The sequence below is a fragment of the Carcharodon carcharias genome, chromosome 15 (genome assembly GCF_017639515.1).
Source record: "Carcharodon carcharias isolate sCarCar2 chromosome 15, sCarCar2.pri, whole genome shotgun sequence".
Taxonomy (NCBI): Eukaryota; Metazoa; Chordata; class Chondrichthyes; order Lamniformes; family Lamnidae; genus Carcharodon; species Carcharodon carcharias.
In genome coordinates, this window is record NC_054481.1 from 118,814,106 (window position 1) to 118,838,645 (window position 24,540).

The window sequence follows — 24,540 nt, forward strand, 5'->3', positions numbered from 1 at the left end:
ATTGTCTCCTAATCCCCAAATGTCTCAGATTTAAAATTCTCAAATTTATAAAAAGATACAAAGGGCTTTAAAACAAAACTTCTTCCAGCCTATAAACACAACCTCCCTCAAACTCTCCATTCCTGTGTCTCACTACTTATTTTGGATGCTCCCTGGAATTCCTTCCCTAAACACATCCTCCTCATTTTTTCTCTCTTTTTTTAAGACTGTTGATAAAATCCACTTCTTTGACTGAGTTTTTGATCATCCACCCAATATCCTCTTCTTTTGTTTGACTCCCAAATTTCTCTTTTGACCTTGAAGTGCCTTGGGATGTTTTTGCCTATGTCAAATGTGCAAAATAAGTGTGGAAAACTGTTGCAGTTTGGGAAAACTAAACATCGAGAAATTCAGACATTTTAAACAAGAGCAAAGGTAGATTGGAGGTACAGTTCTTACTGAATGTACACACATGTGTAAACTTTTCAAGTTCGTTTACTGGGTACCCAAGTGGATCGAGGACTCTGGTTGATTATTCAATCCCATAGTCCAGCATCATTGAAGCTAATAGCACTTGCATCTTGACTGAAGTCAGTTAATTTGGCACAGATCAGATTCTGCACAATCCTGGATGGTGCAATTGTCTATGTGCATTTGGGGCCTGCAGTTGCAGTATTTATGGAGATCGACACTATTTCATTCTCTTTGACTTACTGTGGAAAGGAAAATTGAAAAGTGCATTTCCCTGTGATGGCTACATTATATCCAGTTCCTGTGGTTTTGAAAACATACAGTACACAGTGTGGGATTGGATTTGTCAGTTCCATAGGTCTCTTCCTTCAATCTATGTACTGTGTCTAGGTTGAAAAGGACCAAGTGCACAGTACTTTGCCAATTAAATTCTACTAATCTATCTTCGTTCCCTTCTACTTTGTTAAATGAAAGAAGAGGGTTGTGGGTTGAAGTATTAATTTTTATGTTTTGATTTTAAAAATGTTAGGAAACTTGCAACTTTTGTTTACGGGTGTTCTGCTTCAAATGACAATAGCCCACTTGAACATTTCAACTCATCTGCTATTCATAAATTAAAATAAGCACAGGTTTTCAGATTGTTTCTGCTTGATATTGTAGCTATCCCTCATTTAACACTCGTAATGTGTTGCTAAAAACGACATGCTAAATGAAAATCACCTTTCCAATAAGAAAACATGTAATAAGGATGGGTTACGTTCCTGACCTAAATCTTCACATTAAAATCCTGTTGGCTTCCTTCAACCTAACTGGCCCAAAAGTCCTTGCTTACTCTTAGTAACTTGCTAACTCTTTCAATTCACCTCATGCTTGCTACTTCCCACCTGCAGCTTGCCACTTTCCTACCTGACCCTCCTGCTTGTCATCCCTCTAGCTCACTGCTATACTCCCCGACCTTACCACTTGCTATCTCTTTGCCTCCTTCTACCACTCTTGCTTGCTGCCATCTCCTGCCAAACCTTTGCTGTGCACGAAGGCCCAGGAGAAGGATGGCAAGAGGGAGGAAGTGAGTGAGAGGAGCTGTGAGTGGTGTGTGGGGGGGGTTGGAGGTCGCAAACAGGAGGGCCTGGGAGGGAGGGAGGCGGCGAAGCGGCAGATTGTTTTTGAAAAAGACTGACCTTGCTCAGTAACTGCGCTAAAACAAAAGTAGTGGCAGCACTATTCAGGGCAGATTCCTAATTTACCGAAAGTGCTATTAGAACGCACTTTAAATGGGGATACCTGTACATTATTTGTTTTCTCTTTCAGGCAGTTGAGCAGCTAGACGGCTTGGTGCCTTTTGAGGCAAACACTAAGTTTTGTATGATAAATTGGGGCAAGGAAGTGGGTCTTAACTTTTCGGATTACCATCCATTTGTGAAAGAAGAATGTGGCTATCAGTCTGTGCAAGTTTCCCATGCAAGTAATCTTCCCTGTAAAAGCAGAGGCTACGTAAGATTAAAATGTACCCAGAGCATCAGCTTTGGCAAGATAATATACAATGTTTGATGTTATATTTGCCTAATAAAAGATTTTCTTCTGCCACTGACCTCTTATCTGGCTGGGTACTACTGATTCCTGACTCCAGCATTGGGGCATGGGCACACAAACCTAAAGTGCATTGATTATTACTAGAGAAACGTCATTTCATGATGGTGCATTTGGTCTAGTGCTTTCATGATGTCTTTGTAGAGTTTCTTTTATTATATTGCAATTGTCAGTGCAAATTGATGGGCTGAAGGGCCTCTTTTGCAGTGTGATTCTGTGAATTGGAGATTTAATCAGACCCCTGAATAGGTACGTAATACATGTTACTCTTTAAATTGTATTGACTTCAGTCATGCGATGCTTAGAATCCTATGGACAAGCTGATAAACTGCCCCAAGATTGAGATTATCATAGTTCACAAATGTTGACAACTGAGAGGAACTGCTGATCTTAATTGGTTTGAAATGCTTTGAATGAAGTGTGTAGGAAACTTTTCTATCCTCATAATTTGTTGGTGATGCAGTGTATCTTTGGGCGCATACTAGCAAATTTTGAACAATGTTTTATTATGTGAAGTTCTTTTGTTACTATGTAAGGAATCAGATTCTGTCCGTCCCTGAAGTGTAACACAGATCTTTGCTCCAGTGAGACTGTTCAATGGATTTGGGCAGGGTGCCAGGGAAGTTGTATATCTTATGACCTAGAGTAGGCTGAACTACAAACAGGTGCTCTTAGAAAGTTTTTAGTGTAACTGTTTTTTGAAAACGTGGGCCACAGCATCTTGACACATGTGCTGTGAAACTCTTATAGCTGGTAGGGTTTGGAGGCAGTGTGTCTGCTGCAGTCTGAACTTGCCTTGACCTCTCAAATCTAGACACACCAAAGTGGCATTGGCATCTGTCAGAAAGTCATCCTGTGCTTATTTTACTAGCCTTTTGCTCTGTTTGGTTTACAGACAGTACTGGGACCCTAGTGTTAATTCAAACAGCCCCAGCTTTATTTTCTCCCCACCTCCTCCCCATGTCAGTGTTACTGGAAACTTTCCTCCTAAACCTGTGCTCAGGGTAGGTTTGTGTAATGCCCCTAATGTGCCTTGCAGAATTTAGTACAGAAGTATTACCTGAGCACTATGATTGGCTTCAATAAGCAATTAAATTGGACTTTCTTCAAAATATAAATTGACCTGAAAATTATGGTTAATGCTGTGCCCTTTGAATTCACATGTGTATTCCTGTTATATTGGCAAAGGGGTAACTAATCTCTAAAACTTTCGGTGGTTTCAAACAGATCTGGTTTTTTTATGCTCATTTTTCACACCTTTATTTTACAGGGTAAAAGAAAGAACAGTAGTTAGGAATTTTCATTTCAGATCTTTTTAAAAATGCACTAATTGAATAATCTGCATAATGCTAGATTAACTAGGAAATGCTCTGGTATTCAGGGGAGTAGGGTGGGAAGTGGTGGAAATGGAGCTGTTAATGAGTAAGCTGTTGGTCCTACGGTGCTCACTTACGATGGTGTCAAGGTAACCGTCATTACCTGGCCATTCCTGCGCTATTCACAAATGCAATTTCAGATAGCATTGAAAATGAGATGAGCGCTTTGAGGAGAAAGGAGCTGGAAAAAGTGGGGACAAGTGGAAGAAGTCTCAACTGCAGTGCAGAGACTTTGCTTTCTCTGGCCTCACTCTCATCTACGCTCTTGCAAGTACAATAAACTTTGTTTGGGTACAGGCAGACCTTGGAATGTATTCACTGCCCTTTTGGATTGGTCACCCACACTGTGGAGGTCTCTGTCCCTCTTTCTCTCACCTTGTATTCTGATCTGTTTCAAGAATTCCAACTGAAGTTCTGTTATATTCTGTGTTAGGGAATCTCATAGACAAACCAGTGATTTACCTTTTTTTTCAAAAGAAAAGAATGATTGAATAGACTGGAGTTATTTTCTTTCGGACAGAGGAGGGTGAGGGGAATTTTAATTGAAATGTATGAAAATGAGGGATCTAGTTGGAATTGCTCAAATAATTATTTCCCTTATTAGAGAGGTCAATGACTGGATTGCGTAGAAAAAGAGGGGAGTTGAAAAATTATTTCACCCAGAGGGTGGTAGGGTCTGGAACTCACTGTTTGAGGCAGAAACCCTTGTCATTTTTAAAAAGTACTTTGGTACGCACTTGAAGCGCCATAACCTAGAAGGCTAAGAACCAAGAGCTGGAAAGTGGTTTACGCTGGATAGCTCCACTCTCAGCTGGCAAAGACAACAATGAGCTGAATGATCTCCTATGCCATAGGTTTCTGAGTTAATTCTTTAATCCTCAGTTTGCATAATTCTGGGTGTATTACATTTGCAGCTTGTATTTTAGTTGTAGTAGAGAGATATCCTGTTTAGAATGATGCAACTAAAAACGGCGATTCATGTCTGAAAATCTGCAGACTGTCCCCACTCTGCACTGTATCCTAAAACAAGCATCACACAGATGGTATTCCAAGAACCTATTTAGAACTGACTGGTCTTTGAGTATTGGTTTATTTTAGTCAACCGCTCAATAATTGTGAACTGCTTTGTAGTAAGTATGTGATTTGTCTGATGGAGAAATATGCATTGCCTTACTAAACCCCTTCAAGATTTCATGGGCAGAATTTTACGCTTGGCATGCCCGACACACCTGAGAGTAAAATGACACGCAATGACATCGGGCGTGCATCCCAAATTCATTGCGCACTCACGTGATATTACATTCGGTGGCCGCGCGCTGGAGTTGGCTGCGTACCCGTTGATAATTAAAAGGTCTATTAAGGCCATTAACAACCCCATTAACTTGAAATTTACACTGCCTGTCCAACCTAACGGTTGGCGGGCAGGTGAAAAGGCCAAGTGGCCTTTACGTTTTTTAGGAAACCTCATCCATGAGCGGGTTGAGATTTCCTAAAGCTAATACACATTAAATAAAAATATTATTTTGGAATTAAAAACATGTCCCATCTCATGTGAGTCATGTGGGGACATGTTTTATTAAATTTTTACTGTCTTTATTGTTTTAAAGGACACTTCAATCTCCCTGAGGCAGCTCTGTGCCTCAGGGAGATTGAAATGATCTTTTGCACGCATGCACAAACTGCTCTCCCTCCTTCCCCTGCCTGCACAGGCAGCGCTGCTGCTCATGGTCCACGCAGGACGGGCCTTAATCGGCCTGACCCCGTAAAATTGCGTTGCAGAGCCAATTGCGGGCGGCGGTTGGCTTCCCGACCGCCTCCATTGAGCACCCCCGCCAAGGGCAAAATCCTGCCCCATCAATACATTACAGTAAGAACTGTGTGTATAAATCACTGTCCTGAGTTCTCTGTTGTCCATATGTTCCCCTGTATTTGAAAAGCATGCATGAGGAGTTGAAATGCAGTGAAGCCAGAATTGTTTTCATTTGACGATGTTTCACTCAATAGAGGTTTTGACATCCTCAGATGATTCTTGAACAGTGTACAAATAATTGCAAAATGTGAAATGCAGCTCTTTTGAGTGGGTATAAAACATCCTGCGCCAGTACTTGAAGAAGAGCAGAGGAATTCTTCCGCTGTCCTGGCCAACATGTTACCCCTCAATCAATTTCTAAAACAGACCTGGTCAGTTATTTAATTTGTTGGTTGGACCTTGATGTGTGCAAGTTGGCTGCCACTTTTTCTACATTACTTCACTGACTACAATCCAAAAAGTGTTTCATTTTCAGAACCAGTAATTTTGTCTCACTGATGTAGTCAGTAATGTACTCTCAAATTTTGTTCAGAATTAATGTACTGGGATCTTTCTCACTGCAGTCAAACTGTATAGTTTCAGCAGCTGTTGGAGATGGTTAGCGCCTGGCACTTGTGTGGCACAAATGTTACTTGCCACTTGTCAGCCCAAGCCTGGATATTGTCCAGGTCTTGCTGCATATGGACGTGGACTGCATCAGTACCTTGATGAGTCGCAAGTGGTGCTGAACATTGTGCAATCATCAGTGAGGAGGGTGAAAGAAGTTAACAATGAGTTGACTTGATAGGATTTTAAAAATTTGTTAATTCAGCTGGTATCATTTTACTCAGAGACTCATTAAACACTTAGCGAGAGAAGACTGTTGGGTTTTAGTACCCACTGGATGCTGGTGAAAGAGGATTAATAGCCACTGAAAAGATGAGGTTCAACTCAGACAAAGAGGCACCATAACTACTACTAATTTAAAATATAGGTAATTTTGGGGTTATTGCCAAACTTGGATGTTTATTGATTTACTCCCCCAGCATAGGGACACTGATATCAGCTAACATGGTACAAATCTGGGATGGAGTTATGTATAGCTGGGTGACAAAAAAAGCAGTGCATTGTACCCAGTGAGCCTTTATTCTTTTTTGGAAGGGGAGAAAATCAGTTGGCTATATCCTGCTATCTCTCAGTATTTTAGTTATCATAACTCTTAGCTCTCATTGCCCAGGTAATTAGTGAAGAGATTACAGAAGAGTTTGAGGGTAAATTTATTGTGATGAAGGAGGGAGAACTGAAAAGCTAGTCACCCTGGGCTGTCCTGACTTCTCTCCCAGGAACTGGCTTCAGATGTGCAAGGGTGTGGGAAAATATTTCTTGCTGCCTATTTGGCCAGTTTCCAGTGGCAAAAGAAAGGCTACAAAGCAATTTTTTTTAATGTTCTCTTTATTTGGATGGCTGTGCCCTATAAGAAGTGAGAGATTAAAGTGCTCAATATTAAATATCTTTTGAAATATAGACCCTCACCACTTTATTAACTTGTGGTTGTACTATTCCAGTTGGAATGCCCACATTTCCATTGAGGTATGACTCCAGTGGTGCCCAGCACACTAGTATTTTATGCCAATTAATAATGTTCATTTTTGGACCTTGGCAGGGGCACAACCATGAGCTTTGGCTAGCACAGCCAGGCTTGATCCTGTCCTCATCTTGCATGTGTACTTTTTTCATGTTCCAGCAAGTGCCCCTACTGTCATCTTGGCTGAGATCTAATTCAGCAAAGGCTAAGGATTGAACCTTCCAACTTTTATGAACATACAAAATTGAGAGGCAGGAAAAAAACCGGCTGGTTCATCAAACCTGCTCCAAACACAAGAACACAATAATTCAGAGTGGGACTGGGCCATTTGGCCCCTTGTACCTGATCTGCCATTCAGTAAGATCATGGCTGACCTGATTGCGACCTCAACTCCACTTTCCTGTCTGCATCCCATAATCCTTAACTCCATTGATCAAAATTCTACCTCACTCAGCCCTTCACCCAGACTCCATTACTCTCTTGGGAAGAGCATTCCACAGACTAACAACTCACTAAATCTCAATCTTCAATGGGAGACCCCTGATTTTTAAACTGTCTCCAGTTCTACGCTCCCCCATAAGGAGAGACATCCTCTCGGTTTCCACACTGTCAATTGCCCTCAGTACCTTGTGTTTCAATAAGATCGCCTCTCATTTTTCTAAAAAGCTCTAATGGATATAGTCCCAACCTGTTCAACCTTTCCTCATAAAATAACCCTTCATCTCAGGATTTCAGTCAAGGGAGCCTTCTCTGAACACCAAAATAGCTGGAGAATCATGACTAAACATCTTCTTCCTCCCGCAGCCATGCAATAATCTCTATACAATCTGTGTTGGCCTAGTTACATACTGACTACCGACTGAGCCATCAGAGAAGCCTAACATTTAGTATTGCACAATTAGAAAATTACTTTGTGTTTTGCAGCAGAACAAAATTAACTTACTTTTATCATGCTCTTAGGCTTTTTCAAAATTAAAATAAACTTGGAGTTGAAGTGATGTTGGCTGTGGCTATGATTCTATCTTTGTTAAAATGCTTTGTACTGTGGAATGTGTAATCAATAATCCTGCAAAATCCCTTGCTGACAGACACGGCTATGCAAAGAGCCCCTCTGACCGAGCAGAGTATGGTTTACAAAGTGAAGGCTATTTGAGCTGCCATTTTTTTTATTGTTTTGTATAGTGATGGTTATCAACATTGCACCTGTTGGAATATTTCAGCAACAGTGGTTGGTGCCAACCAGCCCTGGAGTATGACTAGCCATCTGATGTTATTTACATATGGTACAAAACCAGACTTCTGTGTAAAGAGTTTTTAAAAGGTACAAACTCAAAATGGTCCAGATTTTGTGGTAGTAATGATAGCAAAATTATCAACATCCACTGTCATTACTCCATTGAAACTGAAAGCAGCTTCTGGAATCCACATTTGCGCAGAGTTATGTGGAAATCCAAAAGCTTTTTTCCTTTCTGCAGGATATGGGTGTCCCTGGCTAGGTTACCATTTGTAGTCCATCCCTAATTAGCCTTGAGAAAGCGGTGGTGAGCCCCGTCTTGAACCGCTACGGTCTATGTGGTGCACGTACACCCATAGTGCTATTCGGAAGGAAATTCCAGGAGGTGATGGTGATCCCATGCATCTGCTGCCCTTGGCCTTCTAGGTTGTAGAGGTCACAGGTTTGGAAGGTGCTGTCGAAGGAGCCTTGGTGAGTTGCTGCAGTGCATCTTGTGTGGCATATACTGCCTAGTGATGGAGGCAGTGAATGTTTAAGTTGGTTGATGTGGCACCAATCAAGTGGGCTGCTTTGTTCTGGGTGGTGTCAAGCATCTTGAATAGTGGTGGAATTGCTTTCATCCAGGCAAGTGGAGTATTCCATCACACTCCTGATTTGTGCCTTTAGACAGTGGACAGGCTTCGGGGAGTCAGTGAGTTACTTATTGCAGAATTCCCAGCCTATGACCTGCTCTTGTAGCCACAATATTTATTTGGCTGATCCAGATCAGTTACTGGTCAATGAAAACCCCCCAAGATTTGATATTGGGGGCTTCAGTGATGGTAATGGCATTGGCAAGAGGAGGTAGTTAGATTCTCTTGTTGGAGATGGCCAATGCCTGGCACTTGTGTGACACATCTATTACTCGCCACCTGTCAGCCCAAGCCTGAATGTTTTCCAGGTCTTGTTGCATATGGACATGGACTGCTTCAGTATCTGAAGAGTCATGAATGATACTGCACATTGTGCAAACATTCCCACTTTTGACCTGATGGAGGTAGGGAAGATCATTGAAGCAGCAGAAGATAACCGGGCCTAGGACACTACCCTGAGTGATGTCCTGGGACTGCGACAATTGACCTCTAACAACCACAACCTTCATCCTCTGTGCTAGGTATGATCACAGCCAGTGGAAAGTTTTCCGCCTGATTCCCATTGAATCCAGTTTTGATAGGGCTCGTTGATGCTGCACTTGGTCAAATTCTGATGTCAAGGGCAATCACTTTTGCCTCATCTCTGGAATTCAGCTTTTTTTGGCCATGTTTGGACCAAGGCTGCAATGAGGTAAAGAGCCGAGTGGTACTGGTGGAACCCAATCTGAGCATCAGTGAGCAGGTTATTGCTTTGCAAGTACCGCTTGGTAGAACATCAACAACTTCCATAATTTTGATGATAAAGAGTAGGCTGACAGTGTGGTAATTGGCCGGGTTGGATTTATCCTGCTTTTTGTGGACAGGAATACCTGGGCAATTTTCCATGTTGCCGGGTAGATGCCAGTGCTGTAGCTGTACTTGGAACAGCTTTGCTAGGGGCGCGACTAGTTCTGGAGCTCAAGTCTTCAGTACTATTGCCAGAATGTTGTCAGGGTCTGTAGTCTTTGCAGTGTTAGGTGCCTTCAGCCATTTTTTGAAATCACATGGAGCGAATTGAATTGACTGGAGACTGACATCTGTGATGCTGGGGACCTCAGGAAGAGGCTGAGATGGATCATCCATTTGGCACTTCAGAGTAACCTGGTGAATCACGGAACAAGGTTTTTAAACCTTCTGCAAAAATTAGTGGTTGCATATATTGTATTTGAAAGGTCTTTATTGATTTAATTTTTAGCATAGTATTTCTGTTTATTGGAACTGGTATACAAAGATGACCAGACCAGACCATACAATAGGCATATGCACACAATAATGATGCAATAGTGACTTGGCATGTTTCAGTACCAGGGCAATGCAAGCAACACAAAGGAGCAGGGATTTAAAAATAAGCATCTAAATGGTGCCTCCCATATGATGTCGCCCCTCACCAACAACCTTCCCTTTCCTCCCCAGCAGGTAAATACAACCTACAAGTGGCAGTGAATCAAAACAGACCACATATCCCAGAGTTGATTGCCAACAAGTGTCAAGCTAGCCAAACTCAACTAGATTTGCAACAAATGGTCTTGGCACATTGTGTTAGGGGGACACACCAAGAACACAGTTCCTGGTCCAGCATTCCCCTGCTGCAAATAAATGTGAAATGTATTAGATGAAGATGAAGCCATGACTAGCCCTCATGCTCAGTACCCATGATCACCTTTGACAAATGGCAATTTAGCCAAGATTTCATTCTTTGACTTCTGTCCATGGACCTGCATGAGAGATGGGCAAAAGGGGAAAAAATTGGAGATAATAGTGGAGTTTGCTAGCAAAGCATCTCAAATGAGGAAAAAAAATTAAAGCCATACCTAACATATAAAAGCTAATTTTTAAGATCTCAAGATACCCTGACCCCTGAGATATTTGTGATTTCTTTTTAATGTAAAAACCTGAGCACTTTAATTCCAGCTGGAGAAGAGGCATCTCAGCTGTTGTTTTCCAAAAGTAAATGATCCTGAAATCTGCCACTATATGGCTGTTTCTAAAATAGAATACAAAGTTGCTGAGACTCTAAGCAGGGTAACTTGATAAGGCAAGACTGGCACAGTTTGAAGGATACTAAACCCAGACTGTTACAACTATGGAGATATTAAGCCTCAATTTTAATTGAGTTCAGTGATTAAGGTCGTTAGTTTTCTATTTTCATAGATAAATAAAGGAAATCAGAGAATGCAATCCCAAAATCACCAGTAGAAGTCTGGAATCCCAATTGTTTGAATGAAATTGAACTTATTCAGTCATCATAAACCAGTGACCCTATTAAAAATAAAATGACCATGAAAAAAAAATATTTTTCATGTTAAAGGGATGCTGTCCTTTCTGGCCTGCCACTGTTGCTGCAGATTGGGAAACCCACGTAAAATCCACTGCAGTTGTTGCTCATATCGCCAAACACAGCTGATACTGCTCCATATGCCAAATTGAATGGTTTCGCCTGCACCAAGAAGCAAAAGTAACAATGCAGCCATTTTTTTAAAAAAAAAGGAATGTGTGTCTCAGAGGCAGTACAAATTGTAGAATCTGATCTCAAGCTTGCTTTCCCACCACTTGCAATGAAATGGATACGGCCTGTAAATGTCATTTAAGTGAGATATCATAGAAGTTGACTATCTCAGACTTACCACTCCTAATGTGTCCCAACAATAAAGATTCCCTTTAGTTAATGTCTCCTTGACACTTGTCCCTGTATAGTTCCATTAAGTTCACTAAGGGACAAGTGTCCCTTAATTACATACTTTGCCCTGGATCAACAAGAATAATGCTGGCACAGACAGAACACAAATCTAAATTCTCCCTATTTTGCCAAATCAAAAACTCTTAAGCCTGACTTGCTCCAAAACATCATGAGAGAGATTTTGCAATAGAGCTTGCGGCTGACCTTGAAAGAAAGATGCCCACAAAGATCTCTTTGGCACAGACTTCCCCTTTTCCCAACAAGTTTAAACCTGACATCAAGTCAAGACGATCTCCAGGCATGTAGCAGCAGTGATATCAACAAGCAAGGTAAGCAGCTAACCACAGTATTCTCAGACAGCAAACCAGGAAGTTAAAAGCATTTTTTGTTAAATTTAAATTTTGAGAGCAAAATAAATGATCTGAGTTAGATAGAAGCTAAACTATCAATATAAGCAAACTATAAAAATACTTTTCTTAAAAAAACATGAAATTTATCATAATGTAGAGGTTTGACATTCCTCAAATATAAAATTAACCTCAGGGCCAATGAGGATGCAAAGCAGCCAACTTGATTGGCACCCCATCCACCACCTGAAATATTCAGTCCTTCCACCAGCAATGCAGAATGGCAGCAGTGTGTACCATCAACGAGATACACTGTAGCAATTCACCAAAGTTCCTTTGACAGCAACTTCCAAACTTAGAAGGTCAAGGGCAGCAGATGCATAGGAGCATCACGACTGAAAGTTCCCCTGCAAGCTACATATCCACCTGACTTGGAACTATATCGTTGTTCTTTCACTGTCACTGGCTCAAAATCCAGTAACTGCCTTCCTAACTGCAACATGGGTGCACCTAAACCAGATGGATTGCAGTGGTTCAAGAAGGCAGCTCACCCTCACCTTCCCAATGGCAATTGGGATACGAAATAAATGCTGGCCTAGCCAGTGGCGCCCACATCCTGTGAAAGAATAAAAAAAAACTACAGGATCTGGCATTGTTTGGTAGAAGTTTTTACACCTTCATCTAGCATTATTTGTTTTCTGCTTTTTTATATCTGAATCCACTGATGTGCAGTATTTGGACACTCCACTGGCATTTCATTTGAGTGGCCATTCTTCAGGGGATGTGTGCCAACTGTGGAAGGGCATCACAAGTCTGATGCTGTGTCCATCTGATGCCCACTGATATACATTTTTCAATCAGGCCATTGGGTAAGTATTGAGCAGAAGCCCAGCCACTTCTGCTTTTCTTTCCATTTCCCTATTCCCTTACTTGGTCAATTATAGCACCCTTTCTGCTGCTCCAGCCAACTTGTAATGAGGTGTACCTGGTATTCTTTGTTTGGCTCAGAACTATGCCTTTTATCCACTGAATATGGGGGAAGCTTCCTTCCAATATAAACTTATTAGTTTACCGCCATCCATCTAATTTCAAATCCAGTATGATTTTGTCATCAAACTTATTACAATGATGAGTTTCTATGACCTGTAACTAACTTCAGAAAGGGACTTAAAGTTGGACTGTTCAGAGAAATGGTGGTCATTATAAAAAGCCCTGACTGAGATAGACATGGCTGGTGTTTGTCTTTTCTTTAAAAAAAGTTGAATTTTTGATCAAATTGTACATTTATGGCTAATAGTTTAATGGGCTGGGTCCTGTAAATTACATTCTTGCATACAGTTCTTGTAATTTCAGCTGCTGAGAAGAGATTTGTTCAGTGTGAAAGTGTAGCCTGCAGGCTTGCATAGATTAATTTCTGAGGTCAGGTTTGGGTCGGAGTTCCGGCGTTCTATGCTTGCTGCCGCGACAAAATAAATAAACATTTATCTCTCTCAACAGCTGAGAATCACCATCTGGTCATTGTGCACCAAATCAGTATCTTATATAAAGTATCCCAAGTCCTGTCAGCATGGTAAGTGGATGAGCAATCTTGTTTTGAAGGATAATATAAGAATGAATTAAGTGAAATTGAGAAGGATTTGTTGTAAACTGTTCAGTGATTCTGATTATATCCACAGTCCTTGGTGCCTTCATTAGATAGTTAGTTAGTTTTGCAAAATAGTTTCTCAACCCATTTTATTTTGTGGGGGTTACCAAAGATCATTGTTCAATGATATCTGTAGAAAAAAAATAAAATTTGAAAGGAACCATCCCTGAAGGATACCCTGAATCCTAATGGTGAGATCACAAAACAACAGGATACTTTTGATAAAAACAAAAAAACTGCGGATGCTGGAAATCCAAAACAAAAACAGAATTACCTGGAAAAACTCAGCAGGTCTGGCAGCATTGGCGGAGAAGAAAAGAGTTGACATTTCGAGTCCTCATGACCCTTCAACAGAACTGAGTAAATATTAGGAGAGGGGTGAAATATAAGCTGGTTTAAGGTGGGGGGCGGGGAGGTGGGGGGAGAGAAGTGGGGTGGGGGGGGCGGAGTGGTGCGGTTGTAGGGACAAGCAAGCAGTGATAGGAGCAGATAATCAAAAGATGTCACAGACAAAGGAACAAAGAGGTGCTGAAGGTGGTGATATTATCTAAACGAATGTGCTAATTAAGAATGGATGGCAGGGCACTCAAGGTACAGCTCTAGTGGGGGTGGGGTGGAAAGACTAGCAGGGCATACAAGATTTAAAAATAATGGAAATAGGTGGGAAAAGAAAAATCCACATAAATTATTGGAAAAAACAAAAGGAAGGGGGAAGAAACGGAAAGGGGGTGGGGATGGAGGAGGGGGTTCAAGATCTAAAGTTGTTGAATTCAATATTCAGTCCAGAAGGCTGTAAAGTGCCTAGTCGGAAGATGAGGTGCTGTTCCTCCAAACAGGATACTTTTGTCCGCCTGCACTTTTTTTTTCTTGTGACTTTGCTGATCTTTAATCAGGCTGTTTTTTGAGAAGAAGGGTTTCCCATAAGAAAGAGAGATTGAGTGCATGCCTGTTCAGGCTGTTCTGTGCTTCTCCTAGAGATTGGCTACATAGTAGAATTGGCAGGGATGAGGGAGAGAGTGAGAAGTGTTGGTTTTGGAAGATACGATGAGCAGAACTTGGTCATAAACAACTATATGCAATGTCTACATCACTGAAACAAATTATTTGGCCCAGCTGGTCTTTGCCAGTGTTTATGCTCCGCACAAGTCTTCTCTTGCTCCCTCTTCATCTAACAGTACCAGTATATTCTTCTATTCCCCCTTCCTTCAATTGCTTAGCTAGCTTCCTCTTAAATGGTGTTTGCCTCAAAAACATTATAGAATTGGCTTTACCCCTTTTTAGGTAAAGAAGTTTCTTCTGAATTCCATAGTGACTATCTTACAATTAATGTCCTGTAGTTTTGGACTGCCCACAAGTGGATACATGGTATCAACCTCTACCCTATCAAATCCTTTCATTGTCTTAAAGATCTCCATCAGATCACCTCAGGGCTTTCTCTACTCTGGCGAAGAGAGCTGCAACCCGTTTAGCCTTTCCTGATAAGTATTATAGTCTCAGTTCGGTATCACCCTTGAGAATTGGCTTTGCACCTTTGCTATCTTGCTAACCATTTTGTAGTAAGGAGAGCAGAACTATGCACATCATTCTGTGTATGGTCTAACCAAAGTTCTACAGAAGTTTAATATAACATCTCTGCTTTACAATTCCAGACCTATTAAAAATGAACCTTAGTGCTTGGTTTGCTTTTTTTCTAAAGTTTATCCTAGTTGTTCTGGTACAACAGAGTGGCTTGCTAGACCACCTCAGAGGGCATTAGTTTGGGACTGGAATCCCAGATTGGATAAGATGGGATTTGAACCCACGGTCTCTGGATTAGTAGTTCAGCAGTATATAAATTTGAGGAGCACTGCAACATTTTGTTTTGACGTGCTACCTTAAGTCATTCACGGGATGTGGGCTTTGCTGGCTGGGCCAGCATTTATTGCCCAACCCTAGTTGCCTTTGAGAAGCTGGTGGTGAGCTATCATTGAAACAAAATGTTGCAGTTTCTAAGAAATGATAATATTTCTGCAGATTGTCTGGTTCTCAGCAGCGCTCATGAATCACCTCACCTAGGTCTACCTTAGATTTCCAGAGATTTAGGTTAAGATTCCTCAGCAAGCACCACCAGTTGCAGAGTTGATTGTGTTGAACTGAGTTATTCTAAATATAAATGTTCACAAACAGGGTTCCAGACTGAGATTGGGTCACTTTGAAGAATTGATCAGCTCTTCAAGAAAGCAAATTGATGTGCTGGTTCTGAACAAAGCATTTTTATCACCACCTTTAGAGAATAAATAATATGTGTTAACATCCAGTGATTCTGCCAATTGTATCTTAAACAGTTTTTTTTTGTTTGAGTCTTGATTTGAGCAGGCTACATAGGACATAATTTTTTTTTTCTAAATGTTTTTGGATGCTATACTTTGAAACTCCAGACAAAGTGGTAATTAAAACAACACTTTTTTTTTAATACATTCTGAAAAGAAAAATGAAATCCTCATGTTTGAGCAGCTCTGGGTTGGGGGGGTGGGGTGGGGTGGTGGGGGGGTGGTGGTGATGTGTGTGCTATTAGCTCATTTGAGCCAGAGTTGCTGTTGAGACAGGGTTACCGTTTGCATACCATAATTGGCTTCAGTGCCTCTGAGCGAAGGAAAGGGGTAATCAGGCAGGATCCTTGGTGATCTCTGGCTAAAAAATGAGGGAGGACGTAAGTGGGCTTGGTTGTGATGTCCTCCATAGTTCAATAGATTGCTGACACTTTGTAATTTTAACCTAATCTGCCTGACACAATCCTGTTAGTTGACTATCAGCCACCTGCTTTATACTTACATTGTAAAACGAGCAGCCAATCCATCAGTTCCTTTGCTGTGGATAAGGCTAAATACCCCCTCAATGACGAGACTTATACATTCAGAGAAATCAATTAAGTGGGATTTCAGGGCTGTCGATGTCCGTGGAAGCGTACCTCAGTGCCGCCAGGAATGGAATAAGATTGGGGAAGATACAAATAATTATTTGAAAGTTTCTTTTCCATATGGTTTTATTAGACATTTTACCTCTTAAATAGCTTTAGTTTAACCATTTCAACTGTAGATGATTGTGTGGAGGATGGATTTCCCTGTGTGACTTCTTTAAAATCCTGTAGGCTTTGACAATCTAATAAAATACCACAAACTAAATGTTTCGTTGTGGCCTTAGGGATGGATTTCACCAAGGATGGGCACTACATGGCGCTGGCAGAGAGACGGGACTGCAAGGATCACATCAGTATCTTTGTCTGCAGTGAGTGGCAGCTACTGCGGGTAATTAACTTTACGTTAAAAAAAAACACTCTTCATTGAGAGCGGTGTTACCCAGTGTTGACTCTTATACTGTGTGGTGTTCCAGAAACTTACCACTGAAATCATGCTTGATTTCAGGAACTTCAAAAAGTGCACAACGCCCATGGACTACTATTATTACAAGCACTACATTGCTAGTCTATCAGAAATGAGATTATTTATATACTCAAGAGGTGAAGGGTTTCCAGTGTTAGGGAATGGAACTTTTCAACACCTCCAAACCAGGTGCTTGTGTCAAGTAGTTTGAATCACATAGAGAATGGGTTAGGTGGAGGGTAAAGCTGCTTTTCAAATTGCTCCAAATTAATCAACTCCCAATTGCATCAATGGGAAATCTATAATTCCTTCCCCAGCCATCTGAGCAGGACTGTGAATTAATGTCGGCTATGGATCTGTACATTCCAGGAACTTAGCTTAGATTGTAGCCATAGATTTCTATGCTATTCATTTGAACTGGATTTGAACCTGTCCCAGAAGAGTGAGATTACTGTAAGCCATCATGCAGCCTGCATTACGTCCCCCAGTTTTAGTCTGTCCCACAAGTTGAAACATCCTCCTGTACCTACCCTGTCAAGTCCCCTCAGGATCTTATATGTTTCAATAATATCACCTCTGATTCTTCTAAACTCCAATGGGTCTGGGCCCAACCTGTTCTTTTGTACAATGCAGCATTTTATTTGCATTCCTACAATGCACGTCCCAACATCTGTGCTGCAATGCCCAAATTCCTTGGGTCTGTAATGTAGCGAATATTTATCGTCATCTATTACATTTTAGTATTCCTTTTAGTGGTCTGAAATAAGTTGTTGTTTACAGTCAAATGTCAGGCTTTTCTAAATTGATTCGGTAGCTGTCTTTTATTCATGATCCTCTTGCATATAATTTGTTCAGCATTTTGAGACTGAGACCCAGGATCTGGCTGGTATCGAGTGGTCACCCAACAGCTGTGTGCTGGCAGTCTGGGATTCATGTTTGGAGGTGAGTGGCAGCTCTAAGAAGGGATATTGCAACTTGAAAGTTTCTTATCTTTAATATGTTAATTTTTTTAAAGCAACTTTGGAGTCCAAGGTCTACTGATTGACAAGATGCAGGGTTTTGATTGTAGTACTGTGTGGTGAGTTCTTGGCCTTTTGTTAGAGCAGAGAATTTTAAGAAGGTAAAATGAAGTCTGTTTGTGAGCTGTTGATATGTGGAAGTGTGCCTAAAAGTACACTTCGGTCTCTTCAAATGTCAGCATTCATTCAGTGCAGTGCCACTTGACGAAAGGGTTGTGAATTCAGGCTCTCAATCCAGAAATTGAACCACGTAATCTAGGCTGACAAATCAGTGCAGTACTGAGGGAATACAGCTCCTTCAAACGTGCCATCTTTCATGAAACATTTGAACTGAGCTCCATCTGGCCTCATTAATGGATATTACAATGCAATCGCATGATTTGAACGGGGTGCGGAGGGTTCTCTTGGCCGACATTTATCCCTCCACCAACATCACTTAATTACCAAAATTTGTGTTATGTTGATGCTGTTTGTAAGACCCCACTGTATGCAAATTCGCTGCCATGTTTCCTAAATTACATCAGTAACTATCTTGGCTGTGAAATGCTTTGGATGTCCTGAAGATGTGAATGATGCTACATAAATGCAAGATTTATTTTTCTTTCAGCATTAACTGTGGGTGAGGGTCAAGGATTAGCAGCACAAGCATACAGATTTCCCAAAAGCAATCTCTCTAGAGGAAAGTTAGAGCTGATCTTGTACAGCTCTCAATTCTACATGGAATGCCTCTTATTTCTGCACCTTCTTTAAAAATAAAAGTATGAATTTGTTTTCTGGAATTGTTTTTTTCCCTTTCTCTCCCTTGGTACTGAGTAAGCTTTTTTTGTTCCTTCTAGTATAAAGTCCTCATGTATTCATTGGATGGGCGCCTGTTATCCACATATAGTGCGTACGAGTGGTCTCTTGGTGTGAAGTCTGTTGCATGGAGTCCAAGCAGCCAGTTTCTAGCCATTGGCAGTTATGATGAAAAGGTAAGAGATGAAACGCAGGTCTGTGAATAAAATAATCGATCAGCAGACCTAGGCTGGAATCAGTTAAAACTGATGAAGGCAAAGTTTAGGACATCTTTCACTACACGTAATTATTGATATTTGTATAGCAGTACTGACGTAGAAAAATGTTCCAAGGTGCTTCACAGCAGACAAAAGTTATCATTGAGTCAAAAAAGGGGATACTAAGAGAGGTAACAAAAAGGTGGGTTTTAACCAGTGTGTGAAGAAGAGGGAGGTGGAGAGGCAAAAAGGTTTGGGGATGGAATTCTAGAGCTTGGGCCTGAGATAGCTCATGGTGGAGAGGCATAAAATTATTCAAATCATCTATCCACCAAGATTGCTTAGAATCTGATTGAGCTAAGTGGGTTTCTTCACATTACAATACTGGCATTTGCAGGATCTTCTAAAGCCCCAATACTTTGATTTTGGCTTATATCTGAAATTCTGCTGGCTAAAATTTGTTCTAAAACAACAACTTGCACCTATATGTAGCTTTTATGGCTCTTTTTAAAAAGTCCCTAGATCAATCTGTAAACTGGATTTCAGTCAGGCAGTATATAAAGATAAACTTAATGGAATTTTAGAACCCATATCCAGAAGATTTTATATTTAAAAACAAAGGTCGTTCCGATTGGCACTGGCCCTTCTGGGTCAATCATTGCACTATTTTGGTAACATAAGAATGGGAGTAGGCCATTTAGTCCCTTAAGCCTGTTTCACTCTTCGGTGAGCTATGGATTTCTATATGGTTACATTGTGACAGCCATTATGTAATAATGGGGACAAACGTTTATTTTGTCCCTAGTGAAGTCATGATGCAGTGTTATGCTAGAGCTTTGAACCTGCTACACGTATTTGCATCATGCATGCATAGACTGGCCATGTATTAGGCCAGATTAGAGGAAGCCTGATTGCATCACCCTACATGAGAGATAGGCACAGTCTCAAGACCCAGATTACACTATAAAACTGGTATGATTTTAATCTGTAGTTTTCTAGTGTCCTTAGCTTCAAACTAAAGATACAGACTGCTTTGCCAATTATCAATGCACAGGAATGGTTAATAGTTTCATTTCTTCCTCTCCCACATTACTGCTTACTTGAGTGAGTTCTGGATGTCATTGCAAAAAAAATGTTTTATTCCTTTACACATTTATACTAATTAAATGGACACCTGATTTAATGCTCACCCCTGTATTAGCTTTCATCAAAATTTTTCTTTACAAGACTTTCGTCTATCTAAGCACAAGACTGTTCCTATGTTTTGGTTGCACCAAAGTCTTTAAGATGAGGATGCCAATTCTTCCCATCTAAGCCAAATTATAATTAAGTCCTCCTTCTGGCTATTACAACATCCAGTTGGCTCTTCATTTATTCCATGACTCTGTATCTATGTCAGGATGAATATTCATCAGTCCTAAAGTTATCTTTAACCAGTTTGACAGTGGCAGTTTTGACTCAGTTGATGGCACCCTTGGTCGCACTTTCAGAAGATTGTTGGTTCAAGCCCCACTCCATGACCTGAGCACAAAAATCAATGCTATTACTTCAGTGCAGTACTGAGAGAGTGCTGCACTCTGAGATGCCATCTTTAGGTTGAGATGTTAAACTAATGTCTAACCCCTCAGGTGACATAAAAGACCCCAGTGCACCATTTCAAAGACGAGCAGGGAAGTTATCCCCAGTGCCCACCTGTATTTGACTGGTTGGGAAAATTCACTGTAGAATGCAAACATGATTATTAAGTTATACGTACAAGTGAAACAAAGCTGCTAGCAAGCATTCAGGCAAGTGCATATTTGCATGAACAAATTGGCACTAGTGGGAACCATTGCTGCTGGAACAGCTGGTGGGTTTTTAAGTAATGCATCCTTTTAATGTTTAAAATGCAAGCAGATTTGATCAGTATCTAAACAGGAAAAATAAATTAACTGCAGTTCTGAGTGGTCACACTGAAACCATCGCATTTCTCTTTCAGATACTCACTGACTTTTTCTGTTTTTAATTCAAGTTTACTGTTCTCTTCTAAGTAAAGAGCCCTAAAGTCTATCATGCACTGTTTAATAAGTTGTCTCCTAATTACCTATAGCACCTGGGATGCTGCTCTGGCAGCTTGACTTGCATTATTGTTAAATTTTGCTCTGGATCCGCCTTTTTTCCGAAGAGATAAGCTCCTCTTTTGAGAAGTTTTGGCACTAATTATCTTAGGTGAAGGTTTCTTTTTGTTGGAGTAAATTTTAATTGAAATGATCTAACCAACTAGGTAAGAATCATAAACCATGTGACCTGGAGGAAGCTTGTGGAATTGGAACATCTCCCAACCATCAGAAACCCGAAAAGTGTAAGTTGGAGTAATTCTTTTGAGAGAGAGAGAGAAAGGAGAATTGTTTGAAATGAGAGGGTAACATACCTCCCTTTGGGTTCAAAAGTTTGAGCTCCACATGAAGGTTTGAGTGCACATTCTATTGTCTTCTACAATAGATGGGATTTATTTTGTGGTCCATACATTTGTGAAATATCTGTGGCACAATCCAAAGAGCAGAAATGTCTCCTGTTATTTTGACTAAGATTCATTCCATAACCCATACCACCAAGAAATGACATTTAACCTTGTTGCTGTTCATAATGTTGTTAGTGTAAAATAGTAACATTTTGGCTACACAAGTTGGTGAACTAAAAATAATTATTTATATGGAGTACTTTAAGATATTTTGACATTACATGCTATTAAATGTCTATCGGCCTAATTGACAGTTGTAATTTGTGATGTACGTTAAATGGATTTTAAGGTCTATAACATGTTTTAAAACCAAATTGTAATTGCACTTGTGATCTAGAGTTATATTTCTGTTGTGTTGTAAGGTTTATCCTCTAGAGCTAGAATCCATTTTCTTTAATATAGTGCAGTCCAGGATGAGTGGATGAGGCAAAGTTGGTAACTGAATCACAATGGCTGCAAAGTAGAACATGCTGTGTGCTGCAGGACAATTTGCTTCCTAAGTCTAAGAACAGACCAGTTAGAAGTAACTGGCTCAGCACCCAAAATCCCACATGCCTAAACAAATAGGTATGAACAGCCCTTGCTGTTCATGGCCTCCCCAGTTGCTTTGATAGCCTCCATGTGCGCTTATATTTTATCTTGCTTATATTTAGCTTCATGCAGTGGCTGGCTAAAGAAAGCCATCATAAGAAATGTACAAATGTGACAGAACCACTAACCATTCCCTTTCTGCCTACAGGTTATCTATAAGGAGGTAGAAAGCTGCCCACGGCTGGGTGGTGATGGCCTGTCCTTTCTTCCAATTCCAACTGAAAAATGTTCCTTATTCAGCTCAGAGAGTAAATGTAAGTAATGTGGGGAAGGGATGTAGTAATCTGTTTATGCTCTTCATTGGCCTAGCTTAGAGGAAGGACGAGCCTGTGATATCAATTAAACATTTGTTGGATTCTTTTTCGCAACATTTGAGATAGTGTAGTTTATGTTGACTTTTTAGAGCATTTTGAGGTTTTCTTCCCCACATTCAAAAAAAGCTGCACTCTCACAGCTACCAGCTGCCCTAGAATATCTGAAAAAAGTGATAGTTCATATGAGCTTAGACAGCAAAAGTTGTTGACATATTTCACCATTGCAGTTGAGCTTAATCAGTTTTCACCCAGAATTCACACTTTGTTTGCAGCAGATTGTCATCAGCAACAGAAATCCGCTCTGACCTTTCTATTCCCCAACACCTATTTCAGGGTGCTGAGCAAAAGGATTGCGCTCATAGAAGTGCAGCTGAATTAGACTATGAGCCACTTGCATGCCATTACTCTACACTGTTGCCTGGCCACATCATTAAGCAGAAACCCCATGAATTAGCACCCTTTGAGAGCCCTCTTCCTGTTTTAGTATCTGAGCTTGTAGCTCAAGAAAATGAACACTTAAAAGCTTCCTGCTTTATCATCCTAAATAATCTCCTTCTGCTCTGCGATTTCAGCTGAAGGGTCACACATTCATTTCATTTCCAGGTAAAACCAAAGGGTAAGTGACTTAAAGGGCTACGGGCTGAATGACTGGTTACTATGTCGTACATTCTAAACTTCATTGTTTTTGGTGGGGTTGCTGTTGAGTTCTGATTTAATTTCTTCTTGGCTGAAGAACAGTAATAATTTAAATTTTAAATGTATACATTCAGCAATCTCTTTTTAATGACTGAAGTACTAAAGGAATTTTACCATTTCTTTTAAAGATCAGAGCACAAATTATGGGATTTCGAGTACAGTCTTTGCATGGGTCACTGTAATTAGTGTTCTATCTTTACTGATTTTTCTTTCTGTTTCAGATGAAATTTGCCAGCCTCCAGTTGAGGTACCTGTAGTGAAGCCCGATCCAGATCGAGCAAATCCCAAATTGGGTGTCGGGATGTTGGCTTTCAGTCCAGATAACCGTTTCTTAGCAACTAGAAATGGTATGTTAATAAAACCCATGCGGTGGATTAAAGGTCGGCTGGTAGCTCGTTGATTTTGGACAAAAATCCACAATTCAGGCTGTCAGGTTTGAGCAGGTGTGTTAGACCTTTTCACAGATGGGGTTTGGAACAACTGCTGATCTTGCACACCACCTATACATGGAATGGCAGTGTGGTGGAAAAAGTTTAAGATTCAACAGTGTCACTGTGAAGAAACCAGGTAGAGACAAAACACCACCTACATGGAAGGAGGGGAAGATTGAAGAAGAATCATCCTTGGGGCTGTTCTACACCTTGTCATTTCAGTTTGTTTCTGTACTGGAAGCTTCGTGTATAGAGTTTTTGCAGTCTGTAACTTTGTTTATAAGGTCAAAGTAATTAATTTTCAGTATATTTTTGGACCAATGACTTGTCTCCCTGCTGCTGTCCTCCTCATCTGGTAGTTATAAACTTGGACCACTTCTTGTGAACAAAAAACATCATACTAAACATTGCAATTCACACTATCTCTTCTCTTCACTCTTTATCTTCACACCATATCTACAAAAGGGGATGCTTTTGTCTGCACTAAAATAATTTCATTTGGTTTCTCAACATTTTATGAACTGCTGATACCCTCAGTTCTATTAAATGCAGTAATTTTCAACATTTTGCTGTTCCTTTTCATGTTGACCTCAACTACATCAATGCAATGTCTCACTGATGTAAAAAATTGTTCTTTTAGATCACAGAACTTTAGTAGAACATCCATTTACAACATTTAGACTATTCCTATTTTTATTTAAGGGGAAAGTAATTAAATAAATGCAAGTAACCATTACCATGGTGCTTATCATGAGCCGCTCCCACTACTGTCACTTATGAACATTTAATAGTTTCATCTTGTGCACAGCCATTTGGTGATTTGTACATTGGATATTTTTGGTGTTTACTTTGTTACAGGGCTCTGTGCTGATTAAATCCTAAGAATGGGAATGATTTCAATGATCCTGTTCCACAGAATTGCCTTCCTCATTTATCTTAGCAAATAAAACACATATTCATTTATAATTTTTTTTCTCCTCTTCCAGATAATATGCCAAACACTCTCTGGATATGGGATGCCCAAAAGCTGAAGCAGTATGTGGTTTTAGAGCAATTGTCTGCTGTCAAATGCTTCCAGTGGGACCCATGCAGAGCCCGCCTGGCCATTTGTACTGGCAGCAACAAGGTGTATCTTTGGTCTCCTGCAGGGTGTCTGTCAGTGCAAGTTCCAGCTGAAGGTAAGGGGAGGGAAACAGGACTGAAGACTTGGGGACTGCATTTCAGATTTTCTTAACTAATGGCAGAAATGATACTGACCTCTGAAGAACTTGTCTTCT

At 40.5% G+C, this 24,540-nt stretch overlaps 1 protein-coding gene across 3 annotated transcripts in view; it reads left to right on the forward strand.

Moving 5' to 3' along the window:
* Positions 1–24,540, forward strand: part of wrap73 (WD repeat containing, antisense to TP73) — a 36,259-nt gene that overhangs the window by 10,567 nt on the left and 1,152 nt on the right. For all 3 annotated transcript variants that reach the window (XM_041206638.1, XM_041206639.1, XM_041206637.1), the window contains exons 4-11: positions 13,214–13,286; positions 16,542–16,645; positions 17,576–17,662; positions 18,576–18,710; positions 20,995–21,072; positions 21,971–22,076; positions 23,054–23,179; positions 24,250–24,441. In XM_041206638.1, coding sequence (XP_041062572.1) covers positions 13,214–13,286; positions 16,542–16,645; positions 17,576–17,662; positions 18,576–18,710; positions 20,995–21,072; positions 21,971–22,076; positions 23,054–23,179; positions 24,250–24,441 — 901 coding nt within the window. The remainder of the gene's footprint in view (positions 1–13,213; positions 13,287–16,541; positions 16,646–17,575; positions 17,663–18,575; positions 18,711–20,994; positions 21,073–21,970; positions 22,077–23,053; positions 23,180–24,249; positions 24,442–24,540) is intronic.